The 17626-nt window shown below is 41.4% G+C and overlaps 1 protein-coding gene, 1 pseudogene and 1 gene segment (V, D, J or C); all 3 read left to right on the plus strand.

Annotated features, from left to right (window-relative positions):
* The first annotated feature begins 406 nt into the window (after positions 1-406).
* LOC308271407 (cofilin-1-like) lies at positions 407-903 on the plus strand (annotated as a pseudogene). The gene has a single exon. The product of its transcript is annotated as a cofilin-1-like (transcript).
* A 7694-nt stretch (positions 904-8597) lies between these two features.
* LOC308271259 (ubiquitin carboxyl-terminal hydrolase 12-like) lies at positions 8598-9710 on the plus strand (the record flags this gene model as incomplete). Its single annotated transcript, XM_080707489.1, has 1 exon — positions 8598-9710. The coding sequence occupies one exon, from the start codon at positions 8598-8600 to the stop codon at positions 9708-9710; it is 1113 nt and encodes a 370-aa protein (XP_080563615.1).
* Positions 9711-14818: 5108 nt separating this feature from the next.
* Positions 14819-15433, plus strand: LOC308270946 (T cell receptor alpha variable 23/delta variable 6-like). The segment is given in 2 exons: positions 14819-14870; positions 15018-15433.
* The last annotated feature ends 2193 nt before the right edge of the window (positions 15434-17626 follow it).

The following is a 17626-nucleotide window of genomic DNA, read 5'->3' on the forward strand; positions in this document are numbered from 1 at the left end:
TACAACAGCACTTAGCATTTGTCACCGCACACACAAAAAACCTTGAAATGTAATGAAATCTTATGCCACATGGCAACTTGATAGGCATTTCTCCCAATTTGATTATATTCTTAAAAATTACATTTTATCATCTTAATGCCAACTGAATAAAACTTCTGTTTTCTAGGAGTAAACACTGCATTTTTCTTCTTTTATAGAAATATGGCAAGTATATTTTTTATAAAGAGCCAGTTAAGAAGTATGGAGTCTATTCTCAGAACAGAAAAAATAAAATTAACAAAAAAATGGAGTAAAAATACAGAAAAAGTACTATAGTGAAAAATATAGGAGTCAGATTCCGGCAGCAGCTGCGGCGGCTCTCATCTTCCCTGACTCTCCCTGCTGTCTTCCTTTCGCTTCCAGAAATATGGCCTCTGGGGTGGCCGTCTCTGATGGCATCATCAAGGTGTTCAATGACATGAAAGTGTACAAGTCATCAACACCAGAGGAAGTGAAGAAACCCAAGAAGGTCTTGTTCTCCTCCTGAGTGAGGACAAGAAGAACATCATCTTGGAGGAGGGGAAAGAAATCCTGGTGAGTGATGTGGGCCAGACTGTGGACTACCCCTACGCCAACTTTGTCAAGATGCTGCCAGACAAGGACTGCCGCTATGCCCTGTAGGACGCAACCTATGAGACCAAGGAAAGCAAGAAGGAGGACCTGGTGTTTATCTTCTGGGCCCCTGAGTGTGCACCCCTGAAGAGCAAAGTGATCTATGCCAGTTCCAAGGACGCCATCAAGAAGAAGCTGACAAGGATCAGGCATGAATTACAAGCAAACTGCTATGAGGAGGTCAAGGACCGCTGCACCTGGCAGAGAGGCTGGGGCAGTGCCATCATCTCCCTGGAGGACAAGCCTTTGTGAGCCCCCTCCAGCCCCCTGCCTGGAGCATCTGGCAGCCCCAGACCTGCCCTTGGGGGTTGCAGGCTGCCTCCATCCTGCCAGACTGGAGGGGCTGGGGGGATCCCAGCAGGAGAAGGGCAATCCCTTCACTCCAGCTGCCAAACAGCCCCCCACCCTGCCCCCAGCCCTCCCTTCTCTCATTCTTGATGGTTCTGGCCTTCTCAAGCTGCTTTTTACAGTCTAATTTCTCTTGGGTTGAAGCAGACCAAGTTCCCCCCAGGCACCCAGTTTGGCGGAGGTTGCATTTTTTTAATGACACTCCTACTTCCCACCTATCCCTCTTCCATCCCATGCTGCCAACTTCTAACCACAATAGAGACTCTGTGCTTGTCTATTTAGTTCTGTGTATAAATGGAATATTGTGGAGATGACCTCTCCTTGTGCTGGCTGGTTCTCTTCTCCTTTCCCTTGGTCTTGACCATTCATGGAAATAGGACCAGTAAAGGGATCTTCAATTATTTTTTTTAAAAAAGGACAATAAAAAGCCTTGTTAATAGGAAAAAAAAAAGCAAAATATAGTATATATTGTCTATGTGAAAAATGTGTAGTAAAATAATTTGTAATTTTCTGAGTTCTATAATGTTTGTGGTTATTTTATTTCTCATTCTAAAAATTGTTCTTTGCCTATTTTCATTCATACTTTTGTCATTCTGTGAATTAAAAATAAAAGTTTTCAGACCTTACAGAACATAAATCCTCCTGTGCATATGGCAGTAAAGAACGCCTGTGAAGTCCAGGAAACACGTGAACTTCTTCAGAGCGCTCATTGGGCCCCTGGAAGGCGCTGTTGCCTAATCAGGAAACAGCTTTTCTGTATGTTAAAGTAAACTCAGGAGCTAAAGGCTTCAAGGCTGAGTTTACAAAGAATGCAGACTCCTTCCGCCTGGGGAAACCCTCTGGTCACTGGACAACACAGCTGTGCACTTGTGCCCTGAGTCACACAGTGCAGAGCTGAAGGCAGCCACCTGAGTCCTGCAGGGAAGGAGCCAGGAGCTCAGCGGGGGGAACTTCAGGAAAAGGAGCCTTCTGTAAAGAGCACAGAGACAGTCATGTCTTGGGAAGGGCCTGGCTCCTGTAGAGAGCTGGATGGCCTTTGTTTGTTTGCCATTTTGTAGGGGAAGGACCCTGGTTTCTGAAGGGCAGCATCTCTATCCTAGAGGGCAGGATTCTAGAGGGAACTGGGCTGCAGGATTCTCAACACACAGGAGGAAGCTACCTGCTCCCAGGTCAGTTGAGACAGTGATGCTGAGATGGCTTGAGGTCTGAGTGAGGTAGTGTAAGGCAAGTTAGAGATTTGCTCTCATCACCAGTCTCCTCTCTCAACCCAGGACAGCTGTTCTTCTTTTTTTCAAACTGCATTATCTACAAATTATTTTATTCAGTCTCTTATCTTTAGCTGACTGAATTCCTCCAATAAAGAAGAAGTTAGCTCACCCACTAAAGTATTTGCAGTTGGGGAACTTAATTGAAGCTGGTGTTTAAGGATATGCACAAGGCAATATTTCCAAACAAATGGCAGGAAGTACTAGGGAAAGAAAATGACCTTCTTTATAAAAATGGCCTTTATAAAAGACATTATGAACTAAAAACAAAGTGGAAACTTGAGGTTGGTTGTTCTATGAATGGCCTGACTTTCTTTTTTCAGACTCACACAAGTTACAACTCCCTTTTTATCCTCTATATATGTGCATAGAGGAGAAAAAAATTATATATATTTTATAATTTGTCCTGTGGATGGAACCCAGGGCCTCACACATGTTAAGCACATGCTCTACCACTGCGCTGCATCCCCACTCCCTTCCCATTCTAAGTAAATTTCTCTAATACCCATTGAGTAGCCAATAGCAATTAGTGATTTCTGAATCAACTTTTCTTATTTTCTTGCACTGTTCCTCACAGTGTCGGTAGTAAGCATTTGCACCCTTCTTTAACAGACCATCTGATATTTAGTGTCTGTAGATAGCTTCACTTTTTACTTAGTGAACATGCAAGGGTCCTCATTTTTCTCATTATCTGCAACTATATCAACAATGAATAATCCTGCAGTGCTGGGGATTGAACCTCGAGCCTCATGCATGCTGGACAAGCACACTACCACTGAGCTACACCTCACCTCAGAGAATTATTGTTCATCAGAGTTTACATGAAAAATTATTTTCATGTAAACTTTCCAAAATAGTTCTCTTTAAAGACATTTCAAATAATCAATTAAAGTTGCAAAACAAGATGCAATAGCTAATCACACTATAAACAAAATATGCTCAATAAAAGAAAAAATATTTGAAATAAAATTATATGTTTATATTTTTATTTTTTGTTGTACTGTGAATTAAGCCCAGGGGCATTATACCTCCAAGCTACATCCAGAGTTCATTTTATTTTTAGTTTCAAAACAGGGTCTTGCTAGGTTGCCGAGAGTCTGCCTACATTGCTGAAGCTGTCATTGAACTTGAGATCCTTCTATTTAAGTCTCCAAGTACTAGGATTACAGGCATGTACCTCCACGCCTGGCTAAAAATTATATTTTTATAAAAGTAAAACTATTTACATTTTTTATTCTTATATCTGTCTAGTTCCTGAAGTAAATAACCAACATCAGCCTGTCTGTAGATTCAATGTGTAAACACATAAAACTTAAAAGCAAGACTGTGTAATGTTGCAAAGTTTCAGCCATCAGGAGCAACTGCTGCTTACGCTGGGCTGATTTGTGAGTCCCTTCAGGACAGCAGGTGAGCGCAGAAGAGAAGAAGGCAGAGATCCTAGCACCCTGGGAAGGGTGCTTCACTGTGCAACAATCTGTCCCAGGCATATCTTCTGAGAGGGAAGGGTGCGCTGGCTAATCTTTTCTTCTCTTTCCTATAAATCCTTAGATTCCAAATTAGGAGCCCCCGAATTTTCTGGTATTCGTGTGTGGTTTCCAGAACAAGGGTCTGGTATGTGAAGGCACATTTTTCTTGATCCTGAAGGTTTCAGGATGGGGTTTGATAAGGCTCTGAATGGCGTCCACACAACAGTGACAGAATTCTTTAGAGCTCCTTTTTTCATGGGGAGGTGTTTTTGATTTGCTGGCCCTCTATGACATGGGGTTCTGGGCAGGGCCTCTTGCCTGAGTGGAAGAGTCATGCTGTGCTCATAAGTGCTCCTCTTCTGTGTTCTCTGTATTTAAATAGAGGGTCGATTTCAAGATATCGTCCTTATAATATTTCCACAAATGTTATTTCATAAGAGTCCCAATCTGCATATTTGATATATTCCAACAATAAGAATTCATTAATTATGTACTTCATAACAGTTATTCATAAGAATTCATTTTGTACTTTATAACATAGATATCACAGTTTATAACAAGAACACTGAAGTCCTTATTACTTCATGTGACTGGGCTGACTTTCACCACGGAAATTAATTCGCAGGCCAGTTAGATCCCTAGTCAGAACCCAGGCCTGTGTGCAGGGTTCACCTGTGGACTCTCTTCTGTGTGGCTCCTGGGCTCTAGGGCAGGGGAGGCAGTTCTCCTTTGGGGAGCCCTCTCCTCCCTCCTCCCAGCCCTCTAGCACCCCCACACTTCCAGGATCAGCAGAGAGTTCCTCAGCTAATGGAGCAGTGTCCTTCCTCGGTGCCCCTCGCCCACCTGCTCCACCCAGACCCCCCAGAGCCTGGGGCCTGTGGGAGGGGCTTCCTGCACAAAGGCTGGGGGCCCTCAGCTCAGGAGCAGGGCAAGGGGCAGAGCTCACGGGCCGCGGGGGAGGGGCAGCTCCTGAGCCCAGTCCTCACCCCCAGTGCCCAGGTCTGGCTGGAGAGTCCTCTACCCCAGGGAGGCCATGGAGAGGCTGCTGGGCGCTGTGCTGGGGCTCCTGTGCAGCCGGCTCTGCTGTGAGTTGGACTCCCTTGACTCGGGGCTCTCAGGGTGCCTGGCTGCAGCGCGGAGGGTGAGGGAGGCAGAGGAGCTCAGGGACTGGACTGTCCACCTCCTCCTGATGGCGGGCAGCTCCAGGGCGGGTGGGTGTGGCAGTGACCCTCGCCATGACTGTGCGTGTCCTCCTCAGGTGTGCGAGGGCAGCAGGTGGAGCAGAGTCCTCCAGCCCTGATCCTCCCGGAAGGAGCCAATTGCACGATGTGGTGCAACTTTTCTGCCGGTGTGACAAATGTGCAGTGGTTTCGCCAAGATCCTGGGGGTCAGCTCGTCAACCTGTTTTACAATCCTTCTGGGACGAAGCACAAGGGAAGACTGACGTCCACGACAGTCATTATAGAGCGCCGCAGCTCCTTGAGCGTTTCCTCTGTACAGACCACAGACTCCGCCGTTTATTTCTGCGCTGTGGATGCACAGTGCTCCCCAGGCGCCTGCAGCTGCTGCACAAACCCTCAGCCAGGCCCAGAGCTGCTTCTAATCTTCCCCGCGAGCCTCCGGAGGCCCCAGGGCGACAGCTTTTTTGCCCAGTTCTGTGCTTTTTTATTACAATGGCAGTTTTAGGCACAGGGACCTTTGTCCCCGCAGGTTTGGGACTTTGGTCTTTATCTTCATTTCCTAGTATGCACTCTTGAAATTAAAGTTTCCAAACTCCTCTTTATAGTAAACAATTTAAGGTGCTGGGTATATAGCTCAGTGGTAGAGGTTCCCTGAGTTCAAACACCATAAAGACAAGAAACTTGTGATGAAAACTCGCGAAACACCACCGAATTTGCAGTCTAGCAAGTCCAGTGACAAAGGGACATCTTAAAAAAAAAAAAAAAAACAGTTGAAAATAAGTATTAATTGTGCAAAAGTAAAAATCTCCTTTCTCAAAAAGCTTGCTACTTTCTCAAAAATTTTTCTTTTTAAAAATTGTTCTCAAGCCACAGGACAGTGGACTGTATGTTAACAGAACTGGAAAGTGAAAGGATTTCTCAGCTGATAGATCTGAACGCTCAGCACTATTTCCTGAGACAATTTCTTTTTTTTTTATTGAATTGTCTTCCATAGTTATAGAAAATTAACTGAATATGTGTGTGCAAACCTATTTCTGTAATATTTGCTTATTTTTTACATCAATGCAATATCTATATTGATCTACATGTCTTATTGTCAGTAATGCCAAACTGTTTGATTTTTTGGAAGTAAGTCTTGGTAGGTAGGGTCTCCAGAAAAAAAAAAAAAAAAAAAAAACTTTAAAAAAAACTGTTTTGAGCCGGGCGTCGTGCCACACGCTTGTAATCCCTGTATTTGGGAGGCTGAGACTGGAAGATTGCAGTTTGAGGACAGCCCCAGCTATTATTAGTGTGGCCCTTTACAACTCAGCGAGACCCTGTTTCAAAATAAAGAATAAAAAATAAAAAATAGGGCTGGGGGTGTAGCTTGGAGGTAGAATGCCCCTGGGTTCCACCCCCAGACCTGCAAAAAAAAAAAAAAAAAAAAAGTTTTGATTATTTATAAATTGCAACAAAAGAGTCTGCTGCAATTCTGAGGGACGTTGAATTGAATTTATAGCAAACTTTGGGAACTTAAAGCTATTGGATATTCTTCTGTTTTGTGGTACTGGGTTTGAGCCCAGGGGCATTCTACCTCTGATCTACACCCCCAGCTCCATTTTATTTTTAATTTGAAACAGGGCACAGGGTGTTGCTAGGCTGATGAAGGTCCCACTACTTGCTGAGGTGGTCCTCAAACTTGTGAGTCCCCTGTCTCAGCCTCCTCCCAAGTATTAGTACTACAGGTGTGCATCACCATGCCCAGCTTGACTGAGTCTTATAATTTACATATATGACAGATCTAACGATTAGTATTTCCTTAATTTTTATCACTATTGCTTTAAACTTTTCTGTAAAATATCTTGAAAATGTTTCAAAAATAAAAAAGATAAGGCACCAACTAGGAGACTATTTGCAATACATGTATATGAGTTTTTATAGCTTTTATAGAGATTATTTTGGGGGGGATCTGGGGATGGAACCCAGGGGCATTTGACCTCCGAGTTACACCCCTTGCCCTATTTTTTTTTCTTCATTTTGAGACAGGGCCTCACTAAGTAGCTGAGGCTGTCTGCGAACCATGATCCTCCAGTCTCAACCTTCCGAATGCTGGGATTACAAGGGTGCGCCACCATGCCTGGCTTGCTTTTATAGAGATTTTATGTATTGTTTAATAAGATAGAAAAGATCCACTTTAAACGTGGTTAACTCTTAGAGCAGAATCTTCATAAAAGAAGATATATAATGACCAATAAGCATGTGAAAAGCTGCTCTACACCTGTGAGCCACGAGCCACATCCAGCCTCTCAGCTACTTTTATAAAGCTGTATTGGAAGAGGGCGATGCCATTGATCTATACATTCTCAGTGGCTTTTCTCACTGCGATGGCAGAGGTGAGTAGTTGTGACAGACACTAAATAGATCACAGACTGAACATATTTACTAGTTGACTCTATATGGAAAACGTTTCTTGATGTCTTCGCCACATCATTAGTCATCAGAGAAATACAAGGACGGAGCACAGTAATATATGACCACTCATCCATTATATTAGTAAAAAATAGATGACTATACCAAGGGCTTAGTGTCAACCAACTATCTTATGCAGAGTCCATTTAAGGACATGTTCTCTTCAGGGTGAGGCTCAGCCTGACCTGATGCTGCCATCATGGGAGGAAGGGCGCCCACACACGGCCTCAGCTGAGGACCACTGTGTGCTTCTGAAGGGCCGGGGCAGGGGAGGCGCACATTTCACACTTACTGCAGCGGCCCTGTTCTTTCCTGGTACACGGAGCATCCCAGCCAGTTCCTGCAGACCCACCTGAGCACACCTGGTAGTGGCACCGAGTGTCTCATAGCTGATCTCTCCAATGCAAAGCCTCCTTCCATCTGAAGACATCGCTGGCCCAGAGGAGCCCTGGACCCCGCACTCCAGTGCTCTGCTTGATGCAGGGCTGAGAACACAGGTGAAGGAGCTGCAGGAAATCGTTCAGTGCACCTCCCTCCACGGCCACAGGGGGCGATGCTGCGTCAGAGAAGGTTAAAGTTTGTCTCACACAAAAGCAGCAAGTAGTCAGCAACCATCCTAGAAAAATCCAGTAAATTTATTTGCTAGTCTGTTTCAGTTTATTTAGATGTGAGACATGTATCATAGATACATGTTTATCAATGACTTACAGGATTGAAAAATGACTTTGAAATGAGCACGTTTTTAAAAGCACATATCCTTCAAGGTCAGGGCTACATTTACTTCTTAATATAAATTTATATATTATACCTACACATTCCCAGTCTCCAGCCACGCTGACTTAATCTGTGCTTAGAATCTCTGTTCCAAGGTTGGGCGTGGTAGCGCACGCTTGTAATCCCAGCATTCAGGAGGCTGAGACAGGAGGATCACAGTGTGCAGACAGCCTCAGCTAGTTTGTGAGTCCCTCTGCAATATAGTGAGACCCTGTTTCAAAATAAATAACAAAAAATAGGGGAGGGGTGTAGCTCACAGGTCAAATGCCCCTGGGCTCCATCCCCAGACCTGCAAAGCGCTGGTGGCGGCGATGAAGGCAGCGGCGGCCCGCAGGCTCGGTGCATGGGTCCGGCGACTGGGGGCCGCCCACGGGCTGCAGTGAGAGCAGGCGGCCGGGCTGCCCTCCTCCCCTGCCCGCCGCCACCGCCACCGCTGTGATTGGGTGAAAGATGGCGCTGGACGGATGGAAATCCTAATAACAGTCTCCAAATTCGCCTCCATCTGTACCATGGGCGCCAATGCCTCGGCATTAGAGAAAGAAATTGGTCCAGAACAGTTTCCAGTCAATGAGCACTATTTTGGATTAGTCAATTTTGGGAATACCTGCTACTGCAATTCAGTTCTTCAAGCACTTTTTTTTTGTTGTCCATTTCGGGAAAAAGTTCTAGCATACAAGAGTCAGCCTAGGAAGAAGGAGAACCTTCTTATGTGCTTAGCAGACCTCTTCCATAGCATAGCCACTCAGAAGAAAAAGGTTGGAGTAATACCTCCTAAGAAGTTCATAACAAGATTACGGAAAGAAAATGAGCTTTTTGACAACTACATGCAACGAGATGCTCATGAGTTTTTAAATTACCTACTAAATACAATTGCTGATGTTTTACAAGAAGAGAGAAAGCAGGAAAAACAAAATGGTCGCTTACCTAATGGTAACATTGACAGTGAAAATAACAACAGCACACCAGACTCAACGTGGGTTCATGGGATTTTTCAGGGAACATTAACTAATGAAACCAGATGTCTTACTTGTGAAACTATAAGCAGCAAAGATGAAGATTTTTTAGACCTTTCTGTTGACGTGGAACAAAACACATCAATTACTCACTGTTTAAGGGGCTTTAGCAACACAGAGACTCTGTGCAGTGAATACAAGTATTACTGTGAAGAGTGTCGCAGCAAACAGGAAGCACACAAAAGGACGAAAGTGAAAAAACTTCCCATGATTCTAGCTCTACACCTGAAAAGATTTAAATATATGGATCAACTTCATCGATACACAAAACTTTCTTACCGGGTAGTTTTTCCTTTAGAACTCCGTCTGTTCAACACTTCAGGTGATGCAACCAATCCTGACAGAATGTACGACCTTGTTGCTGTTGTGGTTCACTGTGGAAGTGGTCCCAATCGAGGCCATTATATTGCAATAGTTATGAGTCATGATTTTTGGTTGTTGTTTGATGATGACATTGTAGGAAAAATAGACGCACAAGCTATTGAAGAATTCTACAGGTTGACATCAGATATCTCGAAGAACTCTGAGTCTGGTTACATCCTTTTTTATCAGTCTCGGGACTGAGAGGGAACCATGATGAAGAGATACTTTCTGCCTCATTTCTTCTCTGGTTATTTTGGAAAGGATCAAGCACTGATTTTTCAAGAAAAGAGAAATGCAGGAAGCTCAGGGGGCAGTAGCACACTTTGCACACAATACAGCAAAGACTCTGGATGAACAAGCCCTTCCTATCATGGTAGTTGATTTATTTACTCAGGTATCATGCGGTCTGTGCAGTTCCATACAACAAGGAAATGGAATCAGAGATACCAGCTCCTCTTGTAAAACAGCCTTCTGGTTATTGGCATGCATTTTCTCTTTATTAATTGCACCAATAATGATTTGGATTCCTTGAGGGTGCAGTAGAAAGAATTGGCCTCTGTGCTGGGTTGTACTATGGTTTAAGGAGGTGATGCGGAGCACGTTGCACACATGCCTGTGTTTGGAACGTCTTTTCAAGCACGAACCAGAAATGTTTTTGGTACCAACACTTGCAATTGCCTTCCTGATGTAAAAAAAAACTAACAGATACTAGAACCCAGTGTCAGGAAGACAAATATGTTTTGCTTCTCTGAAGAAGCTTACTTTAATATACAGTATATGTATATGTAGGGAACAATTGGTCAAAAGTGGCTTTTTGTTTCCCCAAGGGGAAAGACTGGCTTTGTAATTATAATTTTTTCTTATTTACTTTAAACTGGTAGAGTCTAAGTATTGTATGAAGTGCCCATGATTCTGTCAGTAAGTTTTAGCTTTTTTTTATTAGTTTTGTCAGTTTTAAGTATTCTTTTTGTTTGTTTCTATTTTTAAGGTTACTTTTAAGTTCAATCTGAAATCACTAAGATACCTTGAGAAAAATTGCAATGAGAGAAGGTAAACATTCTTTTTCAGGAGGAACTGATATCTCTGGCTAAATATGTTTTCTTTTTTCATAGTTTATAAGTCAATTATTTTGCTCAGCTTTAATTTCAGTAAAACAAAAACTCAAATTTCCTGTAGTTCTTGGAATGATGAAAGCAATTTTGGTGCAATGGTGATATGCCAGTCTTTAGAATTCTTAAATACTCTAATATTTCATGTTGAGCCATGTTTGAAAAATTTATGTCATCACAATACATTATTTTCTAATGTCATTTCTTTTACCTTGGAAAGAAATACTCTATTCACCATAGCCCTAGCAGCCTGGATAGTAGTTAAAAACTTTCTGAAGATTACATTTTGATGAAGTAGACCAGAGATCCAAACACAAGTTCTTCTTCCTCTAGTCTTATAAATCTGATTGGATGATTGCTCAGAATTTAAAATTCATGCTTAAGACATTATTTTGTTGAGGGTTTTAAGAAGTAATATATGTAATGTAAATGTATGTAAACCATTGAAGTTGACATTTTTCCATGCACCAGTCAGTTAATAGTGGCCGGATGTAACTTGCAGAAAATAATTGAAAATTATGTTTAAAATAATAGCAGTCAAGCATTGGATATTCCTAATCACTATCCTTTTCAGGTGGTAATTTTTTTCTCTAATTTTCTAAAGTTATTTTACTAAAACTGTTGGCTATGGAAAAAAACACAAGAGAATTTTTTTTGTGCTGCTATTTTAACATTTATTATCTGTATCTTTTAGCTCAGGAAATGACTTCACCTATTCATCCCATAAACAGATCTTTAACAGGGTCACTTAACTAAGTGGGCTGCTTAGACAGTTGTGCTGGGAGAAAATTATGATATTTGGTATTTCTACTAAATATCAAAAGTATTTTGACAAACTTGTTTTTAAGATACAGTTTCTTAACGCCTTACCCTGGCTGGAGTTGTTTTGTACAAATCATGTACAGCCTGCCAGATCTATCGACATTGCACAGAGAATCACAACCAAGCATGTGAGGACCGTCAGAGCAAGTGGAGGTGCTTGGGGTTTGAGGGCTTAAACCAAATTGTCTTAGAACTTAAAGCTGGAGTTTTGCAGCTTTCTATACAGAGAACAAGGGTGAAATGAAAGAGAGTCAGTTTCAACATCAGCTCGGCCACAGCACGTATAAGACAGATAGATGAAGTCATTTGCATAAAGGTACAGCATTGAGATCAACTGTTGTGTTTGTTCTCACATCTTTGCATTTAATAAAAACAAGGAATGGTAAGTTAAATATCAGAGTAGAGCAAGTTCTGGCATTTGTGTTGGGTTCCGTGGTAGTCACACGCTTTGTTCACATCGACACCGTGTTTTGTATTATGATTTGTCAGAGGAGGCACTATGGGTGATGGTTACAAATTCACTTTTTACTCTTAGTGCAGCTGGATCTAAGTAAAATGTTTTGAACCTTACCAGAAACTCGAAATACTTTAAAATATATAGGGTTAGGGTTGGGAGAAAAACATACAGATGTAAGAAGTAAGACAAGTGACCCATCTAGAAAGCATTGTAAGGTTGTCTGTTGGCTGGCTGTGATTAAAATGAGGGGCAGGTTCAAGTTGTAAATGGGGCTGATTGCTATAGAACTATGTACATGTTTTTGGGATAGCTGTCCCATATTTTGTATATTGGAATAAAAAGTTTCTATAAATTATCATAACTAAAAGTAAATATTTGAAATTAAGTCCTATTTCCAAGTCACATGGTTTCTGTCTTAGAAATGTGACCTTTAGAAGATTACTTGAGACAGGAACCAGGAGGCTTTAGGAAAATGGAGGGAAAGAAATGTACTATATATGGGTCTCGTGGCCTCTAATCATCAGTATAGGGTTTTTTCTTTCCTTGATGGCAGTAGAAAGACCTCATTTTCATAACATACTACTCTTGCTACTTTGTTTAAAGATACTGTTCATTAAGGATTCTCTCCTGAGGTATTTGGCTGGGAGCTGGGAGGCTTAGGAGCTTGGGTCCTGGCTCTTCAGTGAACTTAACTGTGTGACCCTGGGCGAGTCACTTAACCTCTCTGTGCTTCAGTCTCCTGTCTTGTAAAATGGGAGTCATACCTACCTCACAGTGTTGTTGTGGGGATTCATTAAAGAAAATGTCTGTAAAGTATCTAAGGTTCTCGAAGAAGGCGCTATATAAATACAAAATAATATCTATTAAAGTTGGTTTATGTGTGAAGAAAAAAAAGAATCTCTGTTCCATTCTTTTTACTAGGAAATCTACACATGGTTTAAGTCCCAGTTCAAGCCCCTCTCTTCCCCTTCTCTGACAGGGTCCAGAAGCTGTTCTCCTCCCTCTATTCTTTGTTCTTTGGTTCTTTGTTATTTGGTTCAGGCACACTGGTCTCTTTGGTAAGGGTTCCTCTGCTGTCCTTGAATACTGGGGCTTGACCTTTTCTCAGTGAGGCTCGAATACCACCTGTCTACTAAGCGTTAACAGACACTCAGTAAACACATAGCAGCTGCTCATTGTTCTCAGTTTCACTCATAGGGATTGAAATCCCTGTGGCGGATCTTGATCGGAACATATGAAATGGAAAATTCATTAGTCATCAATTTGTAAGTTTTAAATCGCTACATTCTGAGGAGCATAATGAGATCTCCTGCCATCCTGGGGCATCACCCAGGACGTGAACATCACTTTGTCCAGCATCTTGTGCTGTATACGCCCCCTGTTCTTTTGTCATTTAGAAGCCATCTCTGTGATCAGAATGGCTATCCAAGTATCATAGTGTTTGTGTTCAAATAATCCTTGATAAGGGCCCCAAAGTACAAGAGCAGCAGAGCTGGGGTTTGGATATGTCAAAGAGAACCCATAAAGTGCTTCCTTTAAGTGAAAGGTGAAAGTTTGTCCTAGATGTTTATGTATGAGAAAAAATATAGTATATATTCAGTACTTTCTGTGGTTTTAGGCATTCACTGGGGGCCTTGAAACCTTTTTCCACAGATAAGGAGAGGACTATTGTATATTAAATACTTTTCTAAATTAACTGAGTACATAAAAAAGAATACAGCACAAAACTTAAGTTAGTAGTCAGAAATCCCCAGCACATTGGGGTTAGGTTTAGGAGAGTAGACCATCATTTTTCATTTGACTGTGATGATACTTTTTTCTTTGATTGGATTTTAGATGACATTAAATATAGACACAACAAAACAGTCTCTGTGCCTCAGAGAAAACAATGGCCTCCTGATGTTCTTCAATTTCTATTATTTACAGTATAGACTATTCTTACTCTTTGGGCTTCTTTGAAATTTGTCTTCAATTTCTGCCTCTGTGTACTTCTGGTATGAACTACTACAGACAAATTAGTTCTTCATATTTTTATGTTGCTCTTGTGAAATAAAATGTGAAGAAAATATTAAATGTTTACCCAAACTTGGGATGAGAGCTACTAACCCTGTTGCGGTCCCGGGTGGCCCGAGCCTGGGATTTCAGCATGTTCCCATCCATGCTTATCCACTTGAAGAGAAAGTTCCTCCAGGAATTTGGAGTCCAGAGTTTCTGATTCCTTTTCCCCAGCCATTTTTTTTTCAGAAATATTTAGTTTAACTGATTCATGTTTTATATAAAATACAAAGCTGATATTGTTTCTTTTCTTAGGGTTATGGGAAATATGGACACATCTAAAAGAGTTTAATAAAATTTGAGTTACCTGAGGACAAAAAGATCATATATTCTCTATGTTCTAATAAATGATCTAATCTTATAATGGAGTAGTATGCCCATTGTGTTTTATCAAACTATTTAATTAATATTTGTAATAAAATGCCATATTCATGCTAATTGTGAGTTCATGGAATCCTTTCTCTTCCACCATTGTAACTTGACAGGATTTCCTTTCTTCTATCTTTGTAAAATCAGGAGGTTTGTGCTGACATACCCATCCACCCAAGTGTGTTCTTTTCAATACTCTAGGAGGATTTAAGAAAGGTCGGTCAGGAAAGGATTGGCAGAGAGATGCTTTAAACTGATCCCTATCCATGTATAAAGAGGGTATTTCTAACTCCAGATGATTGTATTATCAGCGATTCTCAATTTGGGACAAAGCAGAGAAGTGCTCCCTTGCCAGAAAGTTTTAATTAAAAACTCTTGTGAAAGGGTGGAGCCTGGAATAAGCATTAAAGTGGGTGTGAGTTTAGAGTCAGAATACCAGATGTCTGGGGAAGACTAGGAGACTAGGCTGGTCCTCAGTGAGCTCTGGCTTCAGGAGGATGGATGGGATCCTGGGAGCATCACTTTTAATTCTAAGCCTTCACCTAGCAGGTGAGTTGTAGTGAACTCCCAGGATACGTCATTAATTGGGGAGAGGGAATGAGAAAATTGAGATACAGACAAACTCATGCAGGTAGAAACATTAAGAAAAAATATAAAATTGGGGGTTTAATGACTTTCTGTTATTTTTCCAAGCAGGGGTGAGTAGCCAGCAGGAGAAAAATGGCCAGCAGCAGTTGAAACAAAGTCCTCCATCTCTGACTATCCAGGAAGGAGAGACGTCAATTCTGAACTGCTCTTATGAGAAGAGTGCATTTATCTACTTCCCCTGGTATTGGCAGTTGCCTGGTAAAGGCCCTACATTATTGATAAATGATGATAAAAAGGAAGCTGGAAGATTCACAGTCTTCTTCAGTAAGAGGGACAAACACGTCTCCTTACATATCAGAGCTTCTCAGCCTGGAGACTCAGCCACCTACTTCTGTGTAGCAAGCCCACAGTGCTCTCCTTGCGCCTACAGCCTGAACGCAAACCTGCAGCTGAGGCTCCAGCAAAAACATGTTGCAGAGCTTAGACTAGCAGGCATGAAGACCAGATTTCATTTCTACAAATAGGTGATGAAATAAAAGGCATAGTATGAAAGGATGGTTATTAAATAAATAAAATAAACATAGCTTAATGAATGACCAAATTGCTACAAGTTTTATAATAAATTATTAGATTGTCATCATGCACCAATCAGTTTTGGTGTAACTGGAACTTTTATATAATGCTGATGAAATGCAAATTGGTGTGACCACACTGGAAAACATTTGGCAGTTTCTTGTAAAATGATTTTACCATATGAACATAAATTCTCTTTTTATACATTCACCCAAGGGAAATTAAAATGTATATTTACACAAAAATTTTTTCTTTGTAGTAGTTTTGCCCACAATAGCCTCACATGGCCAAACTGAAAACAACCCAAATGCCCATCAACTGCTGAATAGAAATATGAGTTGTATATACCGTTTTTTTTTTTTTCAGTACTAGTTTTTTTATTTTTCAGAACTAGAGATGAAACCCAGGGCATTCTACCTCTGTGCTACATCCTTGGCCCTATTTTTATTGTTTATTTTGAAACAGGGTCCTCACTGAATTGCAAAGGGCCTCTAAGTAAGTAGTAGCTGAGGCTGTCCACGAACCGTGATCCTCCTGTCTCAGCCTCCCAAAAGCTAGAATTACAAGTGTGTGCCATCACATCTGGTTAGAGTTGTATATTTTGGTACTTGAATACTATACAGCAATAAAATGGCTTAAACTAGTGATAAAAGTAACACATGAAAGATCTAAAATTTTATGCTTCACTGGGTGAATAGGGGACCTTATGTAGGTGAAGCACAGGCTATGGATATGGACATTAACATCCACATCTACAGCTACACAATGGAAATCTATTCAACAATGAGAAGTAACGAACTGTTGATACACAACAATTTGGGTGAGACCAGACTGTGCTGATAGAAACAAAATTCATTTCAAGGATGATATATTTCATGATTCCATTTAGGTGACATTCTTAAGTGGCAAAATTATAAGTACATAGAGAAGGGCAGCGGTAACCAGGGCTTATGATGGGGAGGTGTTCTCAGGGAGTGATTTGGGGGTGATGGAATTGTTCCACGTTCTGATTACAGTGGTAGTTATACAAACTTTACATTTTTGACAAATTTTTGTGGAAGTATATACACATAGCAACAAGTCAGAATAAAGTCTGTATTTTACTAAATAGCATTATGTCAATATCAACTTCCTGGATTCAAGAATGGTGCATGAGGATAATGGTACATAACCATGGTTATCTTCATGCCATCACTGGAGAAAGCTGGTTGGGCAAAAGAACTCTGCATTATTTTTAAACTTATGTGAGTCTGAACAAATTCCAAAATAGAAGACAGACATGTGAAAGAATTAGATTCTTAAGCATTGTTGGTTGGAATGGAAACTGGGCAATGGCTTCAGCAGATTCTTATAAATTCATATATTCACCATGGCCCAAATTCTTCATACATTCACCATGGCCCAAAGACTCACTTCTGGGCATTTTCCCAAGAGAAATGAAAACATATGCCTATGAAAAGAGTTGCTTGCTAATCCCCAGGGATGGGGGCATTGGTAGAGCACTGGCCTAGCATGATACTCTCTTTATAAGGGCAAAGTTATAAAGCGGGACAAGGAGCCTGCTCTAGCATAATCTCATCTACAACAACCTTATTTCCAAATGAGATCATATTCAAAAGGACTAGAAATTAGGAATTCAACATATGAATTTGGGGAAAAAAATCAACAAAAGAAATTGTGGAAAAAGGGCTTTGCGGGTGTGAGTAACTTGAAAACCTTGAAACTGTGAGGTTTCCTGCATTATCCAAGTGGCCTTCACAAGGATCCTAAGGAAAGAGACAATGGAGTTAGAACAACAACAACAACAACAACAACAACAACAACAACAACAACAGCAGCAGCAGCAGCAGCAGTTTAATGGGAAAGTGAGGACAGCCTCTGAAAGCAGGAAATAAAGAACACAGATGATTCCTTACAGGAACCAGATTCAAGCTGACCTACTAAAACCCTGATTTTAGCCTAGGGAAACCATGGACTTATGATCTCCAGATTTCAGAAAATCAGATTTCAGAGGCAGCTGTTCGTGCTGCAGAGGGACCCTGAGCTGGCTGTCAGAGGCACAGGGTGGGCACTTTCGACAAGAAATCCTGTCCTCACACTGCTCCTCACGCAGCTTGGGCATCACAGTCTCCTTCTGATGGGGA

The sequence above is a fragment of the Muscardinus avellanarius genome (assembly GCF_963383645.1).
Source record: "Muscardinus avellanarius genome assembly, chromosome: 12".
Lineage (NCBI taxonomy): Eukaryota > Metazoa > Chordata > Mammalia > Rodentia > Gliridae > Muscardinus > Muscardinus avellanarius.